Consider the following 20273-nt stretch of genomic DNA (forward strand, 5'->3'; position numbering starts at 1 on the left):
GGAGGGGCATGGGGTCTTGCAATTAGCCCAGTGTGGGGTGCTGGGAATCAGGGCTCCTGGGCTCTTTCTCCATCTCAGCCACTGCCACAAATCCAAGTCCCATTCCCTCTCCACATCTCATTTTCCTCGTCTCCAAAACAGCAATAACAATGCTCCCCCACCTCTCAGCCCACACAGGCCCTGCTGCTGTGGCATGGCAGCCATGCTGGACCACGTGGGCCCCACTCTACAGCTGCTACCTCTGAGATACACAAATTAGGACGTCCACATGTCACAGTTCAGGGCAACCGCACCAGTATTTCCCCTCAATGGCCCAGCAAGGGCCCCCCCCCAAGCTTTCTGCTCCCCAGCTCTTTACTCTCCTGTTGGAGACCCACGGCCCTCTCTCTTCTGACCGGGAGATTTGCAAGCTGCACAGGTCCCTGCCTGCACAGTGTTCCCTGCAGCAGGGGCACCTTGCCCAAGCCAGACCTGTTTGCTTTCTCTTTAGAGACAAAAAGAAAAGGAGTACTTATGGCACCTTAGAGACGAACCAATTTATTTGAGCACAAGCTTTCGTGAGCATCTGTGCATCCGATGAAGTGAGCTGTAGCTCACGAAAGCTTATGCTCAGATAAATTTGTTAGTCTCTAAGGTGCCACAAGTCCTCCTTTTCTTTTTGCGAATACAGACTAACACGGCTGTTACTCTAAAACCTGTCTTTAGAGACGGTTAACACATATCATTGCTGCAGTTATAAGGTACGCCCCAGCACTTCCTAGGCAGGCCTACATTATTCTTAAAGTAAAAAGCACGACAGAGAAAACATTCAAAACAATACGAGAATCCACTCACATGCTGGCTGTTTGCTGGATCAGGAAGAAGGCCTTGAGTCAGGTTAAAACCAGGCTATTTATCCAAAACCGCTTTCTTTGTCTGTTGTGCCCTCGAGAATCCAGTTTGATCTCGTGTACGCGCAGTGCTCCAGGGGGTGTCTCCTCTAGAGATGTTACAGGCTGCCTGGGTGAATTTCCTTTACCACCTCCTGCTGTTCTCCTATTGACCTGTCCCGTGGAAATACATGCAATTCCGCAGTAACACAGACACCATCGCGTTTTCAGTACATGGAGTGCAAAGATGTTAAAACAAATGCAATACGTTTTAATTTAATTCAGTAACGTTCAGTGAGGACATTGCAGGAAGTTATCAGCCTGTCACACCAGGATGATCCTGAGCCCATAAAACCATACAGCTTGCAGGTGTACTGAACACCTGGACAAACATCCCAGGGCAGGGACAATCCTGGGAAAACCTGGACAGGTGGCCATCTTGGACCACACGGACCAGGCCCTGTTACCATGGCGCAGCGGCCATCTTGGGCCATACTTGTTGGGCCCAGTTACCATGGCGCAGCGGCCATCTTGGACTACATGGCTTTCACAAGGCCCAAGTTGCAAGGAAGCCACTGGCCCTTGGCTTTAAGGTACCAGACACAGCTACAGGCAGGAGCACCAACAGGGAGGGGGAGAGCCTCCAGCCCAGCAAGCCCCACATGCTGGCACAGACTAAAGGAGCAGTCGCACGTTACGAGGGCTCTGTACCAAACCGACAGCTCTCATTTACCCTGTGGTCTCTGTCCCAAGACTATGGGGGCAGCTCCCGGCCCCAATGGAGTAGCAGCAGCCTCGCAGCGATGGCAGCTCCCAGCTTGCGGGTCCTAGGTGTCTCCCACTCTTTCCTGCAGGGATTGGGGCTGGGAAAGCGAAAGGAAGACGAGTTAGTTCCAGCCACTTTGCAATGGGACCCATCTACAGCCACCCCTGGATTTGGGCAGGCAGCCTCTTCTCTGCTCCACCCCAGACTGCTGGCCCCAGCTCCTCCTGCTCACTGCAGCACAGCAGCTATGGGTTGCCATCCCCTCTCTCACCCCTGTGGCCGCTGGCTAAGGGGTTGGGGGGGGAGAGATATAATTCTCTAGCTAAGCACTGCTAAGCAGGGGCAGGCTGAGTCGGTGCTGTGCAGGGAGCAGGACAGGGGCTCAGTAGGGGGCGCTCTGCCCTCACAATCAATGCTGACCCCAGTGCCTCGGCTAAGGGGTGCTGTGCTGCTGACCTTAACATGAGATTTCAAAATGAGGCTCACTGACACCGCCTCGTCACTAAACCTGCCTAGCGCTTTCCCCAAGAGCCCCCACTATCTGGCCAAATTCCAACATGGCCCATTCAATTTGACCTCCTACCGTACCAGCTGATTACAGGAGTGTACTTCTTCTGCTGTCCCATCGGTTGGGTAGTGTTTCTGTGCTTTCCCTGCCCCAGAAACAGCTACATCTCAGCACCGGGCAAGAAATCCCTGTGTAAATGGCTCCATGCCCCTCCCCAGAGGTGGCTGCCTCTCAGCATTGAGCGAGAGAGCTCTGTATAAACAGTTCCCATGCCCCACCCCAGAGGTGGCTGCATCTCAGCACCGATGAGGGAGGGAGCCATGTATAAACAGCTGCGGTGCCCATCCCAGCAGCAGCTACATCTCAGTGCCAGGCGAAGGACCCCTGTATAAATAGCGGCCGCATCTTCGTGCTTCCCGAAGAATCCCTGTATAAGCAGCAGCCATCGCCCATTCTCCCAACTCCCTCTGACCTGGGGTTGGATCGGGATTGGTACCCAGAGCTGATAGACCCCATATCACATTCCACCCTCCCTCCCTGCGCAGTGGCCACCAGTTACTGCATTTTAAGAGTCCTTGGCAAACTCCACTGCCTCTCAGAACCAAAGCAGGAGACTCCTGGACTCTGAGCCCCTCTGGTCACTCCTCCACCCCTCTGGTCACTCTGCCCCATCCCTCAGGTCACTCCTCCACCCCATCTAATTCAAACTAGCCCCTCCCTCAAAACTCTTTATGTCCCCTAGTTCCTCCCGGTGTCTTTAAGCAGAAAGCTTTGGAAAAATCCTGCAATGATTGTGCAGACTGAGGTCACCTTTAGCTTCTGCTGAGAAATCCTCCCCCACAGGGACTAGGGGACAGGATTCCACAGCACGGGGGCGGCTCTAGGCTTGTGGGGCTGCCAGCAGAGAGAGACTATTGCAGCACTTTGGGCTTTGAGGCCATCATGCTAACATCATCCCTCCCTCCCCCCACGGTTAATCGGGTGTATTAATCTGGCCATTTGCAGCTGGGCCAGGCGGGGGGGGATTTGTGATTTTAAAATGCACCACCAGCTGTTCAGCCACCTGAGCAGGGCAGCCATTTAATTAATGGGGATCCAGATGGGGGGTGGAGGAATTGTCCTCCGCACTCACTCTGGCTCTCTCTCTTTCTCCACACTTCCTAATTCCCACAAGTTGGCAGCGTCTCATCCGCATAGGCATCAGCAAATCATCGCCCCACTGGCCCCCCTCAAAGGCAGTATCACATCACCTGAGTCTTGACTCCAGTCTCAGGCCTGGTACTGTTTGTGTACAATAGTAGCTAGAGACCCGCCCCCAGAGATCGGGGCTCCATCGTGCCAGGCACTGCACAGACCCACAACTGAGACTGTGGCCCCCGTCATGCCAGGTGCTGCACAGGACCCGTACTGAGATCGGGGGGCCCATTTTACCCAGCACTGCACAAACACACAGCAAGAGAGAGTCCCTGCCCCAAAGAACCTAAGCAGACAAGGGGAAGGATAATTTTCCCCATTTGAAGCAAAAGTCAAGGCATGGAAAGGTTACATGATATGCCCGAGGTCACATGAAGTTTGGCAGAGCCAGGTGTTCTGACTCCCAAGGTAGTGCCCTAACCACTGGACAACACTGCCTCCAAATTCCTCCAGAACCCCCAGACCAGGGGACTATGAATTGCTGATGTTCTGGGCTCACACACAGGGCTATGGGTAGGGTGATCTGGCACATGCACCCGCTGGAATTTAACCCCAGCACCCCAGTCCCAGCCCCAACCCCAGGAGACAGACAGCAGCTTTTCAATGTGTCTTTATTGGCAGGGTCCAGAGGGAGCGTGAAGTCTCAGCAATACATACACTGGGAAGCACAAGCCCCTCTCCCCGCCACCCCCCTCCCACAGGCCTTAGACTCATGGACGTGGGCAAGCGCAGCCACTAACACAAACCACCCACTGCTTAGGGTGTGGATGGGCCCCATGTGGGTACTGTTCCTAGCTGTAGATCCCACCCCAAGAAGAAACTTTCACCTGTACCTGGTCTGTGCTCCCCATGCCAGCTGCCTCCCTCACTGCTGAGATCCCTCCCCTGGCTCCACTCCCCAGCCTGCACTCCCCACACCACCTCCCCTGCAATTGCTGGGATCCCTCCTCCATCCCCACCCCCTGCCTGTGCTCCCACAACCCTGCCTCCACCACCCTGCACTTCCCACGCTGTCTGCCTCTCTCCCCTACTGCTGGGATCCCTCCCCCATCCCCATTCCTTTCCTATGCTCCCCACGCCGCCTGCCTCCCTCACTGCTGGGATCCCTCCCCCATCCCCATTCCTTTCTTGTGCTCCCCACACTGCCTGCCTCCCTCCCCCATCCCCATTCCTTTCCTGTGCTCCCCACGCCGCCTGCCTCCCCCACTGCTGGGATCCCTCCCTGGCCTGCAGTCCATACACTCTCCCAATGCAACCTTCTCTGCTATGTGTGGGGAGGATAATTTTGAAACGTGGGTGGTGTCAAGGCCACCCCGACCTCAGCCAGCAATTTAGCAACATTGTGGATTACATCAGCAATAAATTACCAGAGCCCTCCCCCCCCCCCCCCCCCGCCAAGGACCCCAACTCTGCAGCGCCCCTCCCCCAGTCACTCATGCACAGTATCTGGCAGACCATGGGGGGATTTGAAGGCATCGGGTATGTCGCACTCCAGTTTGCAGATAACCTTGTAGATGGATTTCTTCCAGGAGGGGTCAGCATCACAGCCCCGGGAGATGGCACTAAAGAATTCACGCAGGGTGATCTGGGAGACCTCCAGGAACTTGCTGGGGATCTGGGTGGGGGGAAAAAGACATGAGGGCATCACCCTGTCAGGACTGGTGACACCTGGCGCAGGAGAGTCTTAGCAGGGCTCTTTTATTCCTCCCCCAAGGTCAGTTTCCTCTTGTCAATTGCTCCCATGCTGCCAAGATCACCCCAGGCCTGCACTCCTCACCTCAGCCGGGATCCCTCCCCAATCCCCAACTTGGCCTATGCTCCCCTTCCCACCCACGTGCCCCACTTACGGGGCCCCTCCCAAATCTTCACCCGGTCTGTGTGCCCCACGTTGCCTGCCTCCCTGCCCACCTCGTAGTCATTGGCTTTGTTGTAGTGCTGGTTGAGGACACGTGCCAGCTCCGAGTCCCGGGTGACAGTCAGCATCTCGACGCTGAGCACCCCATCGCTCAATGCCTGGCGTGAGAACTTCTCCATCTGGATGTAGAAGAACTCCCGGAAGTTGCTGAACCACTTGATGAGCTGGGACGTGATGCAGCGATTGAACTGGGGGGACAGCAAGAGGAGAGAGACGTTGCCATCAACGCAGCCCTGGGCCTCAGTCCCCCAATTCACTGAAAACGGAGGAGTGACCCACCTTCCCTGCCCCAACTTCCTGGGAAAAGGGGGGGTCCAATCTCCCCCTCCTGCCCCCAACTCCCTGCAAACAGGGGTCCAATCCCCCTTCCTGCCCTCCAGCTCCCTGGGAAAAGGGCAGTCCAATCCCCCCCCGCCACATCTCTCGTCACATGATCTACCTAAGTGTCTGTTTCTGCCAACAGGGTCAGTGTGGGGGGTGGGGGGAAGGGACCCTCCCTCCATGGGTGGATGGTGCTAGAGGACCTGCATGGGCCATACAGAAGGGGGCCTGGATCCATGGGGAGGGTCCATGGTCAAACTGTCCCAGAGTTGGGGAGGTTCTGAAGGACCCACCTTGACGTCGGAGAAATAGGTCTTGAGCGTCCCGGAGCTGGGGTAGCGAGTGTAGAAGAACATCAGCTTGGCCTTCTTCAGGTGCCCAGGGGTGAGGCCCTCCTGGGAATGATGGGGTTAAGGAGCAACCAGGGGAAGGGCTATAATGGGGGCACCTCGCTCCAAGGCCCTCCAGAGAGCAGACTGCCCCCCCCCCCAAGAAAGCAGTGACCCCTGACCACGAGCTGAGAATGGAACCCAGGAGAGTCCTGACTCCCAGCCCCTCCTCCCCATTGTACCCAACGAATCTCACCTCTCAATCTCTTATCTCCACCCCGGCAGCTCAACTCAGGCTGTAAAGAGAGAGGGGGTCAGTGGGTCATAGGTTGTGTGTGTGGGGTGTATGTGTGTGTAGCAGTGTGTATGGGGGCTTTCGAGGGAGGGGTAGTGTAGGGGAGATGGCTGTCAAGGGACAGGGCAGCATGGCGGAGGCAGTCAGGAAGGGGCAGTGTGTAGGGCGCATGCAGTGTGTAGGGTAGGGGATAGTCGACAGGGGGGCAGCCTGTGGGGCGGGAGGCAGTCAGGAGAGGGGGCAGCATGTAGGGCGGGGACAGTGGGGGGAGAGGGCAGTGGGTAGAGCAGCGGACAGGAGGCAGTGTGTATGCTGGAGGGCAGTTAGGGGAGGGGGCAGCATGTAGGGCGGGGGATAGCTGCAGGAAGGGGCAGTGTGTAGGGTGGGAGGCAGTCGGGAGGAGGCAGTATGTAGGATGGGGGACAGTGTGGGGAGGGGGCAGTGTGTAGGACAGGGGAGGGGGCAGCATGTAGGACGTGGGACAGCGGGGAGAGGGGGGAGTGTGTAGGGTGGGAGGCAGTCAGGGGAGGGGGCAGTGTGTAGGGTGGGAAGCAGTTGCAGGAGGGGGCAGTGTGTAGGATGCAGGGCAGCATGTAGGGTGGGCAGTGTGTAGAGCGAGCAGCGTGTAGGGTGGGAGGCAGTGTGTAGGATGGGGGGACAGCAGGAGTGTCTTTGCCAGCCCACCCCCACTAATCCCAGGGATTATTCCCAGCAGGTGCCTAGCGGGTTTCAGGAGGAAGCTCTTTCTGAGCTGGTGCAATCAGCTTAGGGTCCGGCTCAGCCTGGTTAACCATTAAACCTACGCCAGGCCTCAGGGGACTAGCGGTGGGTGGGTGGTGTGGAGGGAGCAGGTGAGGCTAACACCTGCCCTGCCAACGCCTCACAGGTGGCAGCAAGATGTGAGCAGGTGTGGAGTGGAGCAGGGCAAGGCCAGAGGGGAGGGCTGGCTGAGCTGATGGCAGGGCTCAATGAGTGTATGGGGTGTGCGTGAGGTGGGGGGACAGGAGTGTGTGTATGGGTGTGAGTATGCTGCATATGGGCTGGGGGAGGGAGAAGGAAGAGGCTGTGTGTGGATGTCCGTATATGTATATGAGGCAGGGGCCAGTGTGTGGGAGTTCAGCAAGGGGATGCCCGTGTGTGGGTCTATGGGAAACTGTGTGTGCGTGGACGGTGAATGTGTGTAGATTGGCTTGGGGCAGAGTGTGTGTGTGGTGGGACAGTGGAGGATAGGTTGTGTGAGTGGAGTGAATATGTGTGGGCTAGTTGGGAGCAGGATTGGGGGGGGCAGTGTGTGTGTGGGGGGTGAATGTGTGTGGGTTAGTTGGGGGCAGGATGTGTGAGGGAAGTGTGGGACAGGGATCAGATCCTCTCCCCACTCTACCCCAGTCCTGGCCGGCTACTAAAGGATATTGAGGGCCTGTAGAGTGCTGGCTCCTGGCCATGGTGCGTCTCTGTGGCCTGGCTCTTGGGGAGCTGCCGGTCAGTTGGCTCTGCCAGCTGAAAGAGGGCACAGTGCGGCTGCAGCAGGTGGCGTGAGGACAGCTTGGTGCGCAGGCTCACACTCTCCCAGTAGGCCTCTCCTGCTGCTCTGTCCTTGAAGGCAGCCAGGTATGGGGGCACAGCCATGGGCTGGGGGAAGGTGCTGGCCACCAGCTCTGGGGGGGCACGGGGCAGGCTCTTCCTCACCACTAGGGGCAGTGCCTCTGTCTGGTCACTTGGGTAACTGCAGGGGGGCTCCTCCGGTGGGGGTTGCTGGCGGGCAAACACCTGCATGACCGTGTCTACCACCTGGGTCATGGCTGCCCCAAGCTCCTCCTTCAGGGCCTCGGCCAGGGTGCCAGGGTGCCTACTCCCTTCCACAGGATGCCGAGTGCTGGCTCCAACTCTGCTTGGCTCCTGGGACCAGGCTGCCCCCATGTTGCTTCTTTCCTCCTGGGCTACCCCGCTGTAGATCTGGCACAGTTTCTCCTGCAGCTGAAACACTTGCTCACGCATCTTCTCCAGCTGCTGCTTGAGCTGGCTCCGCTCCTGGGCCCGGCGGGAGCGGCCATACCCAGAGCCTCCTTCTTCCAGGCCCCCATCACGGTATGAGCTGCTGATGCTGCACACAATGTTCTCTACCCGGGCCCGCTTAGCCCAGACAAAGTCCTTGGCACTTTCTGGATCCAGACCCCTCTTCGCCTGGACCTCCCCGTCCCCCTGGGAAGACTCGCCCAAGTCAGAGGCCTCCACCAGCTTGGCCTTCACACTCCTGCGCAGCCATTGGGAAATGAGATCACTGTCAGGGTAAGGGGCCGCCATGTCCCCACAGCCCCTAGGTTGGTTCTGGAGGCTGAGCTGGTAGCCGGGGTCCTCCGGCTGCTGCTCCTCTAGCCGCTCCAGCTTGAGATTGGTGCTGGAGAAGGACATCGTTGTTGGGAGTCTGCAAAAAAGATCAGACACATGGGAGTTGGGGAGCCGGCTGTGCACTGTGCTCCCTCCTGCAGCACAGCGCCCCCAGTACCGCTCTGGGGCATTAGGGTCAACACTGAATACAAGGGGAGAGTCCCCCTACTGAGAACCTGCCCCACTCCCTGCAGCACAGCACCTGCTAGCACCACACTAGGGCACTGACGGTGAAGGGAGAGTGCCCCCTACTGACTCCCCCAACCCGCTCCTTCTTTGGCTTTTCTCAGAGGATCCCGCTCTGTGTGGTGGGATGGGGTCTGTCTCAACCCCAACCTAAAGGTGGGGCAGGAGTTGGAAGGGGTTAATACAGCTGGCTCATGCAGAGATCCCAGCTGGTGGACCTTGGGCTAGCAGGTTAGGGGAGGGTGCAGGGCCATTTAAGGGCTGTAGGCAGAGGTGCCACTAGAGCAAAGGTTCACTCTCCCCCCGCCCCCAGCAAACTCTCCCCTCCATGGTCCCTGGCCAAAGCAAACAGGCCTCTGGCTGCTCCCTGAGAAGGCAGACGCGTGTGGGCCTGATACAAACCTAACAACCCCCTAACAACACACAGTGCCCCCAACCCTCCATCCCCTGCTGAGATCCCTGCCCCCACATCCGCCCAGGCCTGGGCTATGGCAGACCTCCCAGTTCCCCATCTGAGAGCGCCCTGTCCCCCTTCCAGCAGCCCCCCCCCAGCCCCAGCCTCGCCTCTGCTGTGATCCCCTCGCTGCCCCAGGTTGTGGCAGGCCATCCTGCTGAGATCCCTGCCCCCCTCCCCGCAGCCCTCGCCTCAGACCCCCCTCCCCGACTCCTTCAGGGCCAGGAGGCTGCTCTCCATTTTGTTACTCTGACACAAGAGTGCAACCCCTCCTCCTCCCAGCCCCTCTCCCCCGCCCCCCAAACCCCTACTAGGAACAACTACTAGGAACAGGCTGTGTTATGCGTAGAAAGCAGGAGGCTGGGGCAACGGGCATCTAACAACCCCCATGACGTTGGCTGGAGGGGGGCAGCACCAGGATTCTGGGATCTGTGGCTCTCACTCTGGCTAAACTTTATAGTAAACAGATAAGCCCCCTGCCTCCCTTCTGCCCCCCTGCATCCTCCGAACCAGGCCCTGCCTCCCGCAGCATCCTCCACCTGTCTCCCCCCAGCCAGCCCTCTACGTCCTCTCACCCAGAACCTGCCTCCTTTCAGCCCTCCTACATCCTCCACCCAGACCTTCCCTGTTCCCTTGCATTTCCCATCCCAGCTCTCCCCTAACCTCTTCCTGCACCCCCAACCCGGACCTTCCTACCCCCCAGCCCTGCATCCCCTCTGGCTCCCCTAATTACCCCAATCCCCCAGCCCCTCTGCAACCCTGCTTCACCCCCTGCACCCCACCCCCAGACCTTCCCTGGCCCCAAACCCTGAGCATCACCTGATCCAAACTCTGCACCCAACTCCCAGCCTTCCCCTGCTCCCTGTATGCCAACCCTTATATTCCAATTCCAGCTTCTCCTCACCCAGACCCTGCCTCCCCTCAACTTCCCCACCCTGCTCCTGAACCCCCATGACCTCTGTTCTCCCTCCTCCCCAGCATCCCTGGGGTGCCCTGGAAATCCCCAGTTGACTCTGCCCCTTTTGCCCATGCTGGCACCTGAAGGCAGGTGCCTGGGGCAGATGGTATTCTGACTCACCGCTTGGCAGGTGCCCACCCTGGGGAGAGCCCCTGAGCCCTGATTCCTGATGCCAGCTAGTCTCTGCCACACTGATTGACAGAGCCAGGAAGGACCTGGGTCATTCCTCTGGTGACATCACACCACGGGGACACAGCCCCACGTGGGGGGAGGGGAATGCCAGTAGCAGGGGAGGAGCTGAACCACGATTGGGCAGAGGGTTATCCCCTTGTCAATCCTGAGCCAGAGCGGGAGGAGGGTCAAGCTGGACCCAGATGCCAAAAGGAAGAGCCAAGTCCTGGAGACCATTAAGGGAGAAGGAAATGCTAGGAAATAAGTGAACACAGGAAGCCACTCCCCTCCCAGAACTGAGGAGAGAACCCAGGAATCCTGACAGTCCCCCACTCTAACCCATTACACCTTGCTCCCCTCCCAGAGCTGTGGGGAGAACCAAGGTGTCCTGACTCCCAGCCCCCCTGCTCTAACACCCATTACACCCCACTGCCTTCCCAGAGCTGGGGGGAGAACCCAGGTGTCCTGACTCCAAGCTCCCACCCCTGACCCTGTCCCACTAGAACTCACTGCCCTTCCAGAGCTGGGATAGAACCCAAGAATCCTGGCTCCCAGCTGCTCCAGTCCCCAGACCCTTGGCTAAGTCAGGTGGCTACAGCCCTCGCCTCCCAGCTGCCACTCTGGGGTGCTGTAAATCACATCATAAATACAACGGTACTTCCCCTCAGGCAGCTGGCAGCCGGGGCAGCCTCGGAGCATGAAGGGACCTGCCAGAATCCAAGGGGCCACAGTGAGTGAGTGAGTGAGTGTGTGTGTGTGTGTCAGTCAATGTGACCCCAGTGGGGGAGGGGATCAACAGGGTCTGGGGGGTCCTAGGAGGTTGGGATCTGTGGAGTCCCAGGAGGAGGGAAGGGGACAGGGGGAATTGCAACCTAAAACTGCGACATTTATGGGGCAGCTGTTCAAATAGACAACCCCCTCCCCTAAACACATGTACCCACTCGCATTCAGACACCTTCCTCATGTACAACCACACCCAATGCTCACAGCCAGGCGTACCCACACTGCCTCACATAGGGCCCACTATCTAGCTGCCAACACTCCCCTCCCTGAGTCGGGACAGAACCTGCCTCCCAAGCCCTGCTGTTCCAACGACAAGACATCACTCCCATTCCTGTGGTGGGGACACAACCCAGGAGTCCTGATTCCCATATCCCCAATCCTCAATGCTCCACCCTGCTCCCCTGCCCACAGGGTCTTTAAGGGTCTCTTCCCCACTCATCCCAGACCCACTCCCCAGGGCTGGTTTAATGAGCTAACCCTGGGAGAAGCCTTTAGCCAACCCATCAGGAATGCGGGTGGATTAGTCTGGGCCTGTGGCCGCCACAATAACCACCCAGCCCCGTACGTGGGTGGCAAGCCAGGGCTTAGGCACAAGTGCTGTGTCTGCTCCTATATTCACGTCTCGATGCGTCCAAAGGATTTGTGCCCCCCCCGTGCTGCCTGGCCCATTCACTGCCTCCATTCAGCCCTTAATCTCCAGCCCCCACCCCAGCCACTCCGCGCCTCTTGTTTTCTGCTCGCTGGCATTATCAGGGCCTGTTTTCATGCCCCTTTGACACAGCAGAGTTCCAGGGACTCATAGGGTCTTTGCACAGAGTTGCATACCCCAGTGCAGGGAGTTGTTCCCCTGGAGGCATGGGGGGAAGTCATGGCTCTTCCCAGTCCCTCCCCGCCCATGGATCTGGGAATAGAAATCCTGACTCCCAGCAGCCCCGCTTTAATCACTAAACTCCACTCTTCTGCCCACAAGGTATTTAAGGGCCTATTCCCTCCACCCACCCAGTATCTGCTCCCTGCCTGGGGCAATTCTGGAAGGTGCACAGATTGGCAAACTCCCTTGCACACTGGCAGACAGATCCTCCTGGTTCTTTGTGACCAGTGCCATAGGTGACCCATGGGACAAGAGACCTGCCAGCTGCTTTCATGGGTGGACACACAGTACCCATTGAGCCAGGCACTGTACAGACCCACAATGGGGATCAGCACCCTTGTCATCCTGGGTGCTGCACAGACCCATGACTGAGACTGGGGCCTCTGTTGTTCTGAGTGCTCCACAATCCGCAGCTGGGACTGGGGTCCCCTTTGGGCCAGGCACTGCACAGACACAGAGTGAGAGACAGTCTCCTGCCCTTAAGAGTTTGCAGTCATGGACAAAGGCAGGATTATTCTTCCCATTTGTCAGACAGGCAACCTGAGTCACAGAGTGGATGATCACCCATAGAATTTGCAGCAGAGCCAGGAATTGAACCCAGCTGTCCTGAGTCCCAGGCCAGCAGCCTAGCCCCTGGAGCACCACCTTAAAGGGCAGACATGACCCATCTGGATCACTACGGAACAGAGTCACCTGCTCTGATGATGGCAAAATTCCCCAGACTAATAAAAGCTCCAGATAAGCAGATTCATTAATCTTCTGGGAGAGACAGGCCCCTCATCCATTACCTGAGGATCTGTCACTTACCCCGTCACAGACATCACGGGCAGGAGTTTCCCAGGGGCTGGAAGGTCCCAGCTTATCAGTCCCAGCTGGGCCCCGTGAGAACATGGGCCTCCAGTTCCTCTTGAGAGGCTGCTGTGTGTTTGCCTGAGTTGTTTTAAGATTTAATTGGACACCATAAAGGGGAGGGAGGGAGAGGCACCTTGGAGGGAAATAAACACAGCCCAGATTCTCAGGCTGTCGGATTCTGAGTTATAGACACCCCCCACCCATCCTGGGGATACACAAGGGTGCCTGGGAATGGGACATGGGTTTTTTCCTAGATGGTGCTAGCTAGCTCCAGTCTGGCCTGAGTGGGAGACTGGTTGGCTCAGGAGGCCTGGGAATAGGATACAGCACCTTTCACCTCTAGGAGGCACTGGTTTCCATCCAGCACCAGGTGAGGGGGACCAGCTGGCTCAGAGGGGTAGGTCCTTCCCTCTTTAGGGGACATCAGCTCCAATCCAGCCACCGGGCAGGAAATGGAACATGGGGCCTTTCCCCTATAAGGGGCACCAACTCCAATCTAGTCCCAGGACAGGGGGCCTGGCTAGCTCAGGGGGGCTTGGGGACAGGATATGGGGCTTTTCTCCTATAGGGGGCCCTAGCTCAAATCTGGCCTTACGGCAGATAGACTGGCTGGTTTAGGGGGTTGGGGAATGGGACACAAGCCTTTCCCCATCCCCATTTTGGGGCAGTGGCTCTGATCCAGCCCCAGGTAGGGGGACTGGCTAGCTCATGGGTGTGAGGAATGGGACAAAGGGCCTTTCCTCTCCAAGCTCTGATCTGGCCTCAGGCCAGGGAGACCAGCAGGCTCCAGGAGGCGGGGAGCGGGAAACAGGAAACAGTGGGAAACCCCTTTTCTTTATGAGCACAACCTCCTCAGGTCTCTGGCCTTCGCCTCTCTCAAGGAGGAATCTTGTGATTCTCCTACTCTTGGCCTGGGTGCTGGGCCACATCTGGGCCCATCCCGGGCCTGCTGGGTTAAGGTACCAGCAGATCTTCCCTCTGGGAGCCTGTAACTAGTGGGTTACAGCTACCCCTAAGAGCCTTCGTCAAACCCAGGTATCAACTACTGAACCACAGGAACAAAGCACAAAGGAAAACGTTCTATCCCAACCAACGGCCTAGGCGCATGGCTCTCTTTCCTGGCATCTAACTATGCTTCTGGTGGGCATCCTGCAGGGCGCACTACCCCCAGATGAGCAGGCCTCGGGCTTTAGTCTCAAAAACCTGGGTCATTTTAATCTCTGCCAAGATTTGGGATTCCCACCCCATTCCCAGAGCTAGGGATAGAACCCAGGAGTCCTGGCTCCCACCCCAGCCCTCCCCCCACGCTAAACCACTAGTCCCTACTCTCCTCTCTGAGATCCTCTCGCAAGGATGCGTGTGCGTCCCAACTCTCAGACATCACACACAACCCCCATTCCACACTCAAATTCTCACACACACGCACAGACTCTGCCTCACAACACCCCCACTTGAGAAACCTCACACACAACCGATCCCCCAGTAACACCATGACTCCCCACATACACACAAGGCAACTACACACAATACCCCTAGACAAACACAACCCCCCATTTATCCCCAATGATTCACTCACTTCCCCCCACGCACTGCCTCAGAACACTACATACTCAGTCCCCCTAGACATTAACACAATGCTCCAGCATGGCAGACCCACACCACAGACAGAGGTGAATTAAAGTTTCGTGGTGCCCTGGGCCAGAGCAAGTAGGGGGCCCACTCCCCAGAGCTTCTGCCTGTGGTCCCGCCCCTGTTCCACCTGTGGCTCCGCCCACAGCCTCACACCTTGTGCCCTGTCCAGTCCCCCCCCCGCGGTGCCCAGTCCCCCCCCCGCGGTGCCCACTGCCCCCTTCGGCTCAGCCGCTGTAAGTGCTGTCTACCCCCCACCCCCGCTAGGGCCACAGCAGGAAGTGAGAGCTCCCCCCAGCCTAGAAGCCACAGCAGGGAACCAGAGCTCCTCCAGTCCCGGGGCCGCAGCCAGGGTGAGGATGCTAGGTCTTCTCCCGCCCTGCCCGGCACTGCGACTCCCCCAGCCCCACCTCAGTGCTTGTCTGCTGGGGGTGGGGCTCCCCAATTGGCCAGGGCCCCTGGGCAGGAGTCCTATGAGCCCATTGGCTAATTCGCCACTGCACAGACCCACAACCTCTTACAAATCAACATTTATTGTAAAACTGACTTCTACTCCCTTCAGACACCCCAAAATTCCAGGGGCGCTCTGGGCTGTGTCCTACATCTCCCACAACCTCCCGCCTGGGGCAGGGGACACTGGCTGCCATTCCATACAGCTCTCCGCCATGTGGATCGGGGACCCCAAACCATCACACCAAAGCTCAGACCCAAACCAACTCTCACAAACCCCAAGATCCAAGCCAGCTTCCTGAATCGCAAACCCACGAGGGGCGGGGAGGAGGGGCAAGACAAATTATGCAGCACAAGGGGTCAAATGGAGGAAGCCAAGCCCATCAACAGAGAAAGATTGCCCGGAGCCATCCAGTTGCACTAGGCACAGGTAAGTTACTTCCTTTACCCTCTTTTATGCAGGGGGAAAAAGAGGCAAAGGGAGTGGCTTGGCGGAGATGACACACAGAGAATCAGTGACCGAGCCACTAAGAGAAACCAGGAGTCCTGGCTCCCAGTCTCTTACTCTAAACCTGATTCCTCTTTCACTGCATGGAGCAGAAGCCAGGGACAGGAACGCAGGAGGCTCCCTCTCAGCCCTTCCCAGAGCCAGCAATAAAACCCACAAGTCCTGACTCCCAATCCAGCCAACTAGACTTCACTCCCCTCCCAGAGCCAGGGAGAGGAACGCAGGAGTCCTGGCTCCCATCCTCACCCCAAGGTCTCTTCAAACCATTAGCTACAAGCATCTTCGATGATCTCCAGCAGGGGGGCCTCCCCTCGTTTACTGTCCACTAGCAGCTGTGAGGGGCTGTGGACCAGCACGTCTGGGTCCCTGAAAGCTGCTTTCTGGAAGACCACGGCTCCATCCAGCACCATGAGCCCATGATGGCGGCAAAGCTCCGCCATCTCCTCAGGACCGTCCACTGCCAGAAGCCGGGCGAGCCAGGCCAGAGGGCAGCGACAGTTCCTGGTACTGAAGCCGTGGCTAAAGGTGAGCAGTGCCAGGCGCCGGGCAGGGCCCAGGTGCCGATGGAGGGCGCAAATCGGCAGGTAGGGCAGGGCCTGCACCAGGCGGAAAAACCGTGCCCAGTTGCGCTCCAGGTAAGCCCAGTTGACAGCCAGCGCTGTGCGGAGTTCGGGGGAGGCCCGGACAGGGTCTGGGAGCTGCAGGACCTGGCGCAGGGCTTCCGGAAAGCCTAGGGTGGAAAAGGGGCAAATCAGAGCAGCACCCCTGCTGAGCCCCCCATGGCTGCTTCTTGCAGCACAGCACCCCCTGCTGAGCTCCCCCCCACTCCCTGCAGCACAGGTCCCCTACTGAGATCCCCCATCCTGCTCCCTGCTGCACAGCACCCCTCCCTGACCACATCCCCCTCTCCCTGTCATCTGGCTTCCTATGAGCCCCTTGCACCATTCTCTTCAGTCCAGCATCCCCTACTGAGCCCTCTGTGCCACCCCATGCAGCACAAGGAGCCCGCACTTCTCCCTGCAGCACAGTGCCCCATACTAAGCCCCTGCCCCCTCTCTGCAGCCCAGCATCACCGACTGATCTACCCACATTGCTCCGTGCAGCACAGCATCGCACTGGGGTCAGCACTGACTGCCAGGGGAGAGTGCCCCCTACTGAGCCCCTGACCTTGGTCTCTGTGGCACAGCGCCCTCTACTGAGCCACCACGCTATTCCTTGCATCACAGTACCCCCTGCTGAGCAACATGTCCCACTCTCTGCAGCACAGCACCCCCTACTGACCAATGAATGCAGCACAGCGCCCCCTACTGAGCAACCTGCCCTGCCCTCTGCAGCACAACGCCCCCTACTGACCCCCTCCCACTCCCTATGTCACAGGCCCCCCCCGAAACCTCCCCCCACTTCTGCTTGCAGCAGTGACCCCCACTGACTCCCTCTTGCTTCTTGCAGCACAGCACCCCCCAGTGCTGCTCACCCAGGTTGTAGAGGAGGAAAAGGGCCTGGAAGGCCGGCTCCCCGTGGTGACAGCTGTCCCGGTAGCAGCGCCGCAGCCAGCTGAAGCACTCCTGGAGCTGGGTGCGGTGGAGGTGGGGGTCGAAGCGGGCAGGGGGTTCCCGGCACAGCTGGTAGCCGGCATGGAGCAGGTAGCCCAGTGATCGCTCCAGCAGGGCCACGCATGGAGCCCCTCGCAGCCGCTGCAGCGTGGCATCCTGGTGCACAGCACGCAACCGGTCGGAGATGAAAGCATGGACCTCAGCTGGGGGCAGGTCGGCTCGCGGAGCCACCTGGCCCAGCAGGTAGTGCACAGTGGCCAGCAGCACTGGGGCAGGGCGCAGCTCCTGGGGCCGGGGCAACTCCTTGCCTGCAGCTGGACGGGAATACTCCTTCACCACACGGGCAGGGTCACCCTGCCGCGTCCCCTCCCGCAGCTCCAGCCGGTGCAGGCGGCCCTGGCGCTCCCGCTGTGCCAGCTCACCCAGCGGGCACATCCCAGGGCATGTGCCCACTGGGAACTCATCTGCACCCCCCATTGGGCAGGCACCTGCAGCAGAGACAGAGAGTGTGAGGATCTGGGCAGGGGGGCTGTTGGGGGTCCCCACAGCGTGTGGGGCGAGATGAGGAGGATCAGGCCCTCCCTGTGCGGACTCTGAGGAGGGGCAGGTCTGAGGTAAAGGCCCCTCCTTGTGGGGCCTGGGAGGTGGGTGATCTGAACTACACCTCTGGTGGGGGGCCTAGGAGGAGACCTGGGGGTCAGGGCTGTCCCTATGGGAGAACTGGACCAATCCCAGCCGCCCCCCAAAATTATATCCTCCCCCCACACACCTGCCCAACGCCAGGGATAAAACCCAGGAGTCCTGACCCCCAGACCCCCCACTCGCCTCTCCGCTCTGAGGAAAGAGCCCAATCGCCCCTCCCCCCAACCAAGGAGTCGTCCCTGGGTCCCACAATGCCCAACTGGCTCCAACCCGCCCCCAAGCTTGCAATTCCCCCACAATGCACTGCGCCAGAGGCGGCTTCCTCCCTGCACCGGCAAACGGCTCGTCATCATCATGTGATATCACCATCCAATCCCAGCCGTACAGGGCTCCGGGCGGGGAATGCTGCTGTCTAGTCCCTTAGAAGGCGGGGGGGACGGCGCAGTCAAGACCTCGGTTCTATCCCTGGCTCTGGGGGGTGGGCTGTGAGCCAGGACTCCTGGGTTCTATTCCCAGCTCTCCCTTTGACTCCCCTCTTGACACCGGGAGGGAGTTCTTTTGCCCTCTTTGTGCCTCAGTTGTTCCCACCCAAGTTGGCAGCTGTGCGCTTTGTTTCCTTGCTGCTTGCAAAGTGCTTTCCAACTGTGAGCAGGGAAGGGAACTCCTGGAGCTCCTTCCCCAGCCATCAGGGCAAGGGGACCACATCCCCTCCAGAAGAGGAACCTAGGAAGTACCATGCCCGGGGGCCCATTTAGCCTGGTATCCTATCTCCCAGAGCAGCCAGTCCCAGCTGCTTGAAAGGCAGGTGAAGGAGCCCTTCAGTAATGACATAAGTGGATCACAGGGGCAGATGCCTCCTGACCCCTCATTAGTCAGGAGTGAGCTCTTGCCCTGAAGCATGAGGATTTCAGCCTCTTCCCAAAAACTAGGGGACATTTTACTCTTTGCTCTGGATGTTCTTGTTATTCAGATCAACATCCAATTCTAGTCTGAATCCCTCTAATTTGGCTTCAATGAGACCTTGTGGCAATGAGTCCCACAGGCTGTGTGGAGACATTGTACGATCAGACCCACATTCCCTAACTCTCTGATCAGAATTCACCCACAATTTCAGCCCCCAAGAAAGCCATAAAGCCAGGTTGCAGCCACACACCAGGACACTGAAAAACCAGGGAGATTTCTCTCCATTGACCCACACCTTCCCCATCCGAACTTTCTCAGACACATGAGGGGTGGGAAATTTACAGGTAAAACACATTTAACACGCAGAATCAAGACTCCTGGATTCTATTCCTGGCTTTGGGAGGGGACTGGGGACTAGTAGTTAGAGTAACAGGGTCAGGACTCCTGGGTTCTATTCCCAGCTTTGGGAGCAGAGTGTGGTCTAAAGGGGGCTGGGAGTCAGGCTTCCTAGGTTCTTTTTTCAGGTTTGGGAATAGAGTGGGATCCAATGGGTTGGGAGGAGGCCAGAGAATCAGGTCTCCTGGGTTCTATTCCCAGCTCTGGGAACAGGGGTTGTGGGGGGGGGGGGGGGAGGAGACAGGACTCCTGAGTTTTTTATTCAATTTAAAGAAAATCCAACAGACAGCAGCTCTCCAGAACTGTCAGCTCTCCCTGACTCGGAGGAGTCCATCAGAGTAGTTACAAGCCTCAGAAACATTAAACAATGTACCCTGCCAGTACTCTGCAACTGAGGCACAGAGATGGGAAGTGACTTGCCCAAGGTCACACCCTGAGTCTGTGACAGCACCAGAAATCAAATCCAGGTCTCTGGAGTCCCAGCCCTGGGGCCTTAACACCAGACCTCATAGAAAGGCTCTATCCAATACTTCTCTATGGTAGTCATAGTTGAGAGCCATTAGGAAGGGGACTGAACTCAGGCTCTTCAATGCAATCAGCACAGGCCTCTACCAGATAAGCCACAAGAGAAATGCCATTAGTTGGCAGCAGCAGTAGTAGGCTCTTATCCATTGTGCAGACCAGGTAAAATACAGAAAACCTGGTCATTATGCAAGCAAGGCTGTGAGGCAGAAAGCCCTAAGGATTCCCATAACAGTTAAGATTACAAATTAAAAATGCCCCCGGGGTAAATAATTCACCCTCTTCTCTTCTTCTCCCAAAACAACAAGACATGCCCCACCCAACATTTCCCCATCTCTGGGTGAGGCTCACCTGCTTCTCTGAACTGAGAGCTGTATTTGATGGGTAGCTAAAGGGATGCAAGATGGAGGACCATGTATTTATAGATTAAGTCCCGCCTCTGGGGGTGTGTGGGGCTAAGAGCTTTACATATAGATGAGAGCCACTAGGCTAGTTCTGGATTGACTGAGGAAGGAGAGTAGAGCTAGTCAGGTAGCAAATCTATATGACCTAGATGAGTGGGGATACAAAGAGTTCCTGGAATAGGAGGAAATGATGAACGCTGGTATGGCGGGAGGAGCAAAGAGGTCACATAAAGGCCCTGGTTTGTGGGAAATGGAGGGCACACAGAATCCCTGGCATAGGGGAGAGAGGGGAATGGAGGGCATGCACATATTCTGGCCTGGGGGAAAGGAAAAGGGGGGCACACAGAGCACCTGGTATGGGGAGAAGGGTGGGGGGAATCACCATGAGTCATTGAAATAGAGGGCTGTG

The 20273-nt window shown here is 57.9% G+C and overlaps 2 protein-coding genes across 6 annotated transcripts; both read right to left on the reverse strand.

Moving 5' to 3' along the window:
- Positions 1-735: 735 nt before the first annotated feature.
- Positions 736-20230, reverse strand: LOC102935859 (prospero homeobox protein 1). 5 transcript variants are annotated; one of them, XM_043550488.1, is made up of 6 exons: positions 10301-14146; positions 7608-8619; positions 5867-5974; positions 5246-5440; positions 4845-4952; positions 736-1732 (listed from the first exon to the last, which is right to left on the reverse strand). In XM_043550488.1, exons 2-6 carry the CDS (start codon positions 8604-8606, stop codon positions 1697-1699), a joined length of 1446 nt encoding a protein of 481 aa, XP_043406423.1. In that variant the 5' UTR covers positions 8607-8619; positions 10301-14146; the 3' UTR covers positions 736-1696. The 5 variants fall into 5 exon arrangements, with proteins under 5 accessions (XP_043406423.1, XP_043406420.1, XP_043406421.1 ...); XM_043550485.1 differs by lacking the exons at positions 736-1732; positions 10301-14146 and adding an exon at positions 19812-20230 and having other exon boundaries at positions 4745-4952; XM_043550486.1 differs by lacking the exons at positions 736-1732; positions 10301-14146 and adding an exon at positions 15691-15827 and having other exon boundaries at positions 4745-4952.
- Positions 15004-19196, reverse strand: SAC3D1 (SAC3 domain containing 1). The gene is made up of 2 exons (XM_007070402.4): positions 16919-19196; positions 15004-16174 (listed from the first exon to the last, which is right to left on the reverse strand). The coding sequence occupies exons 1-2, from the start codon at positions 17472-17474 to the stop codon at positions 15711-15713; spliced, it is 1020 nt and encodes a 339-aa protein (XP_007070464.2). The 5' UTR covers positions 17475-19196; the 3' UTR covers positions 15004-15710.
- Positions 20231-20273: the final 43 nt, after the last annotated feature.

This window comes from Chelonia mydas, chromosome 7, assembly GCF_015237465.2.
Source record: "Chelonia mydas isolate rCheMyd1 chromosome 7, rCheMyd1.pri.v2, whole genome shotgun sequence".
NCBI classification, from domain to species: Eukaryota; Metazoa; Chordata; order Testudines; family Cheloniidae; genus Chelonia; species Chelonia mydas.

Coding starts and splice junctions, on each gene's coding strand:
- LOC102935859 (XM_043550485.1), bottom strand. CDS start 8,606: ATGTCCTTCTCCAGCACCAATCTCAAGCTGGAGCGGCTAGAGGAGCAG. Junction 5,975..7,607: donor CAGCACTCTACAGGCCCTCA/ATATCCTTTAGT, acceptor TAACCCCATCAT/TCCCAGGAGGGCCTCACCCC. Junction 4,953..5,245: donor ACAAAGCCAATGACTACGAG/GTGGGCAGGGAG, acceptor CCCCCCACCCAG/ATCCCCAGCAAGTTCCTGGA.
- SAC3D1 (XM_007070402.4), bottom strand. CDS start 17,474: ATGGGGGGTGCAGATGAGTTCCCAGTGGGCACATGCCCTGGGATGTGC. Junction 16,175..16,918: donor TTTCCTCCTCTACAACCTGG/GTGAGCAGCACT, acceptor TTTCCACCCTAG/GCTTTCCGGAAGCCCTGCGC.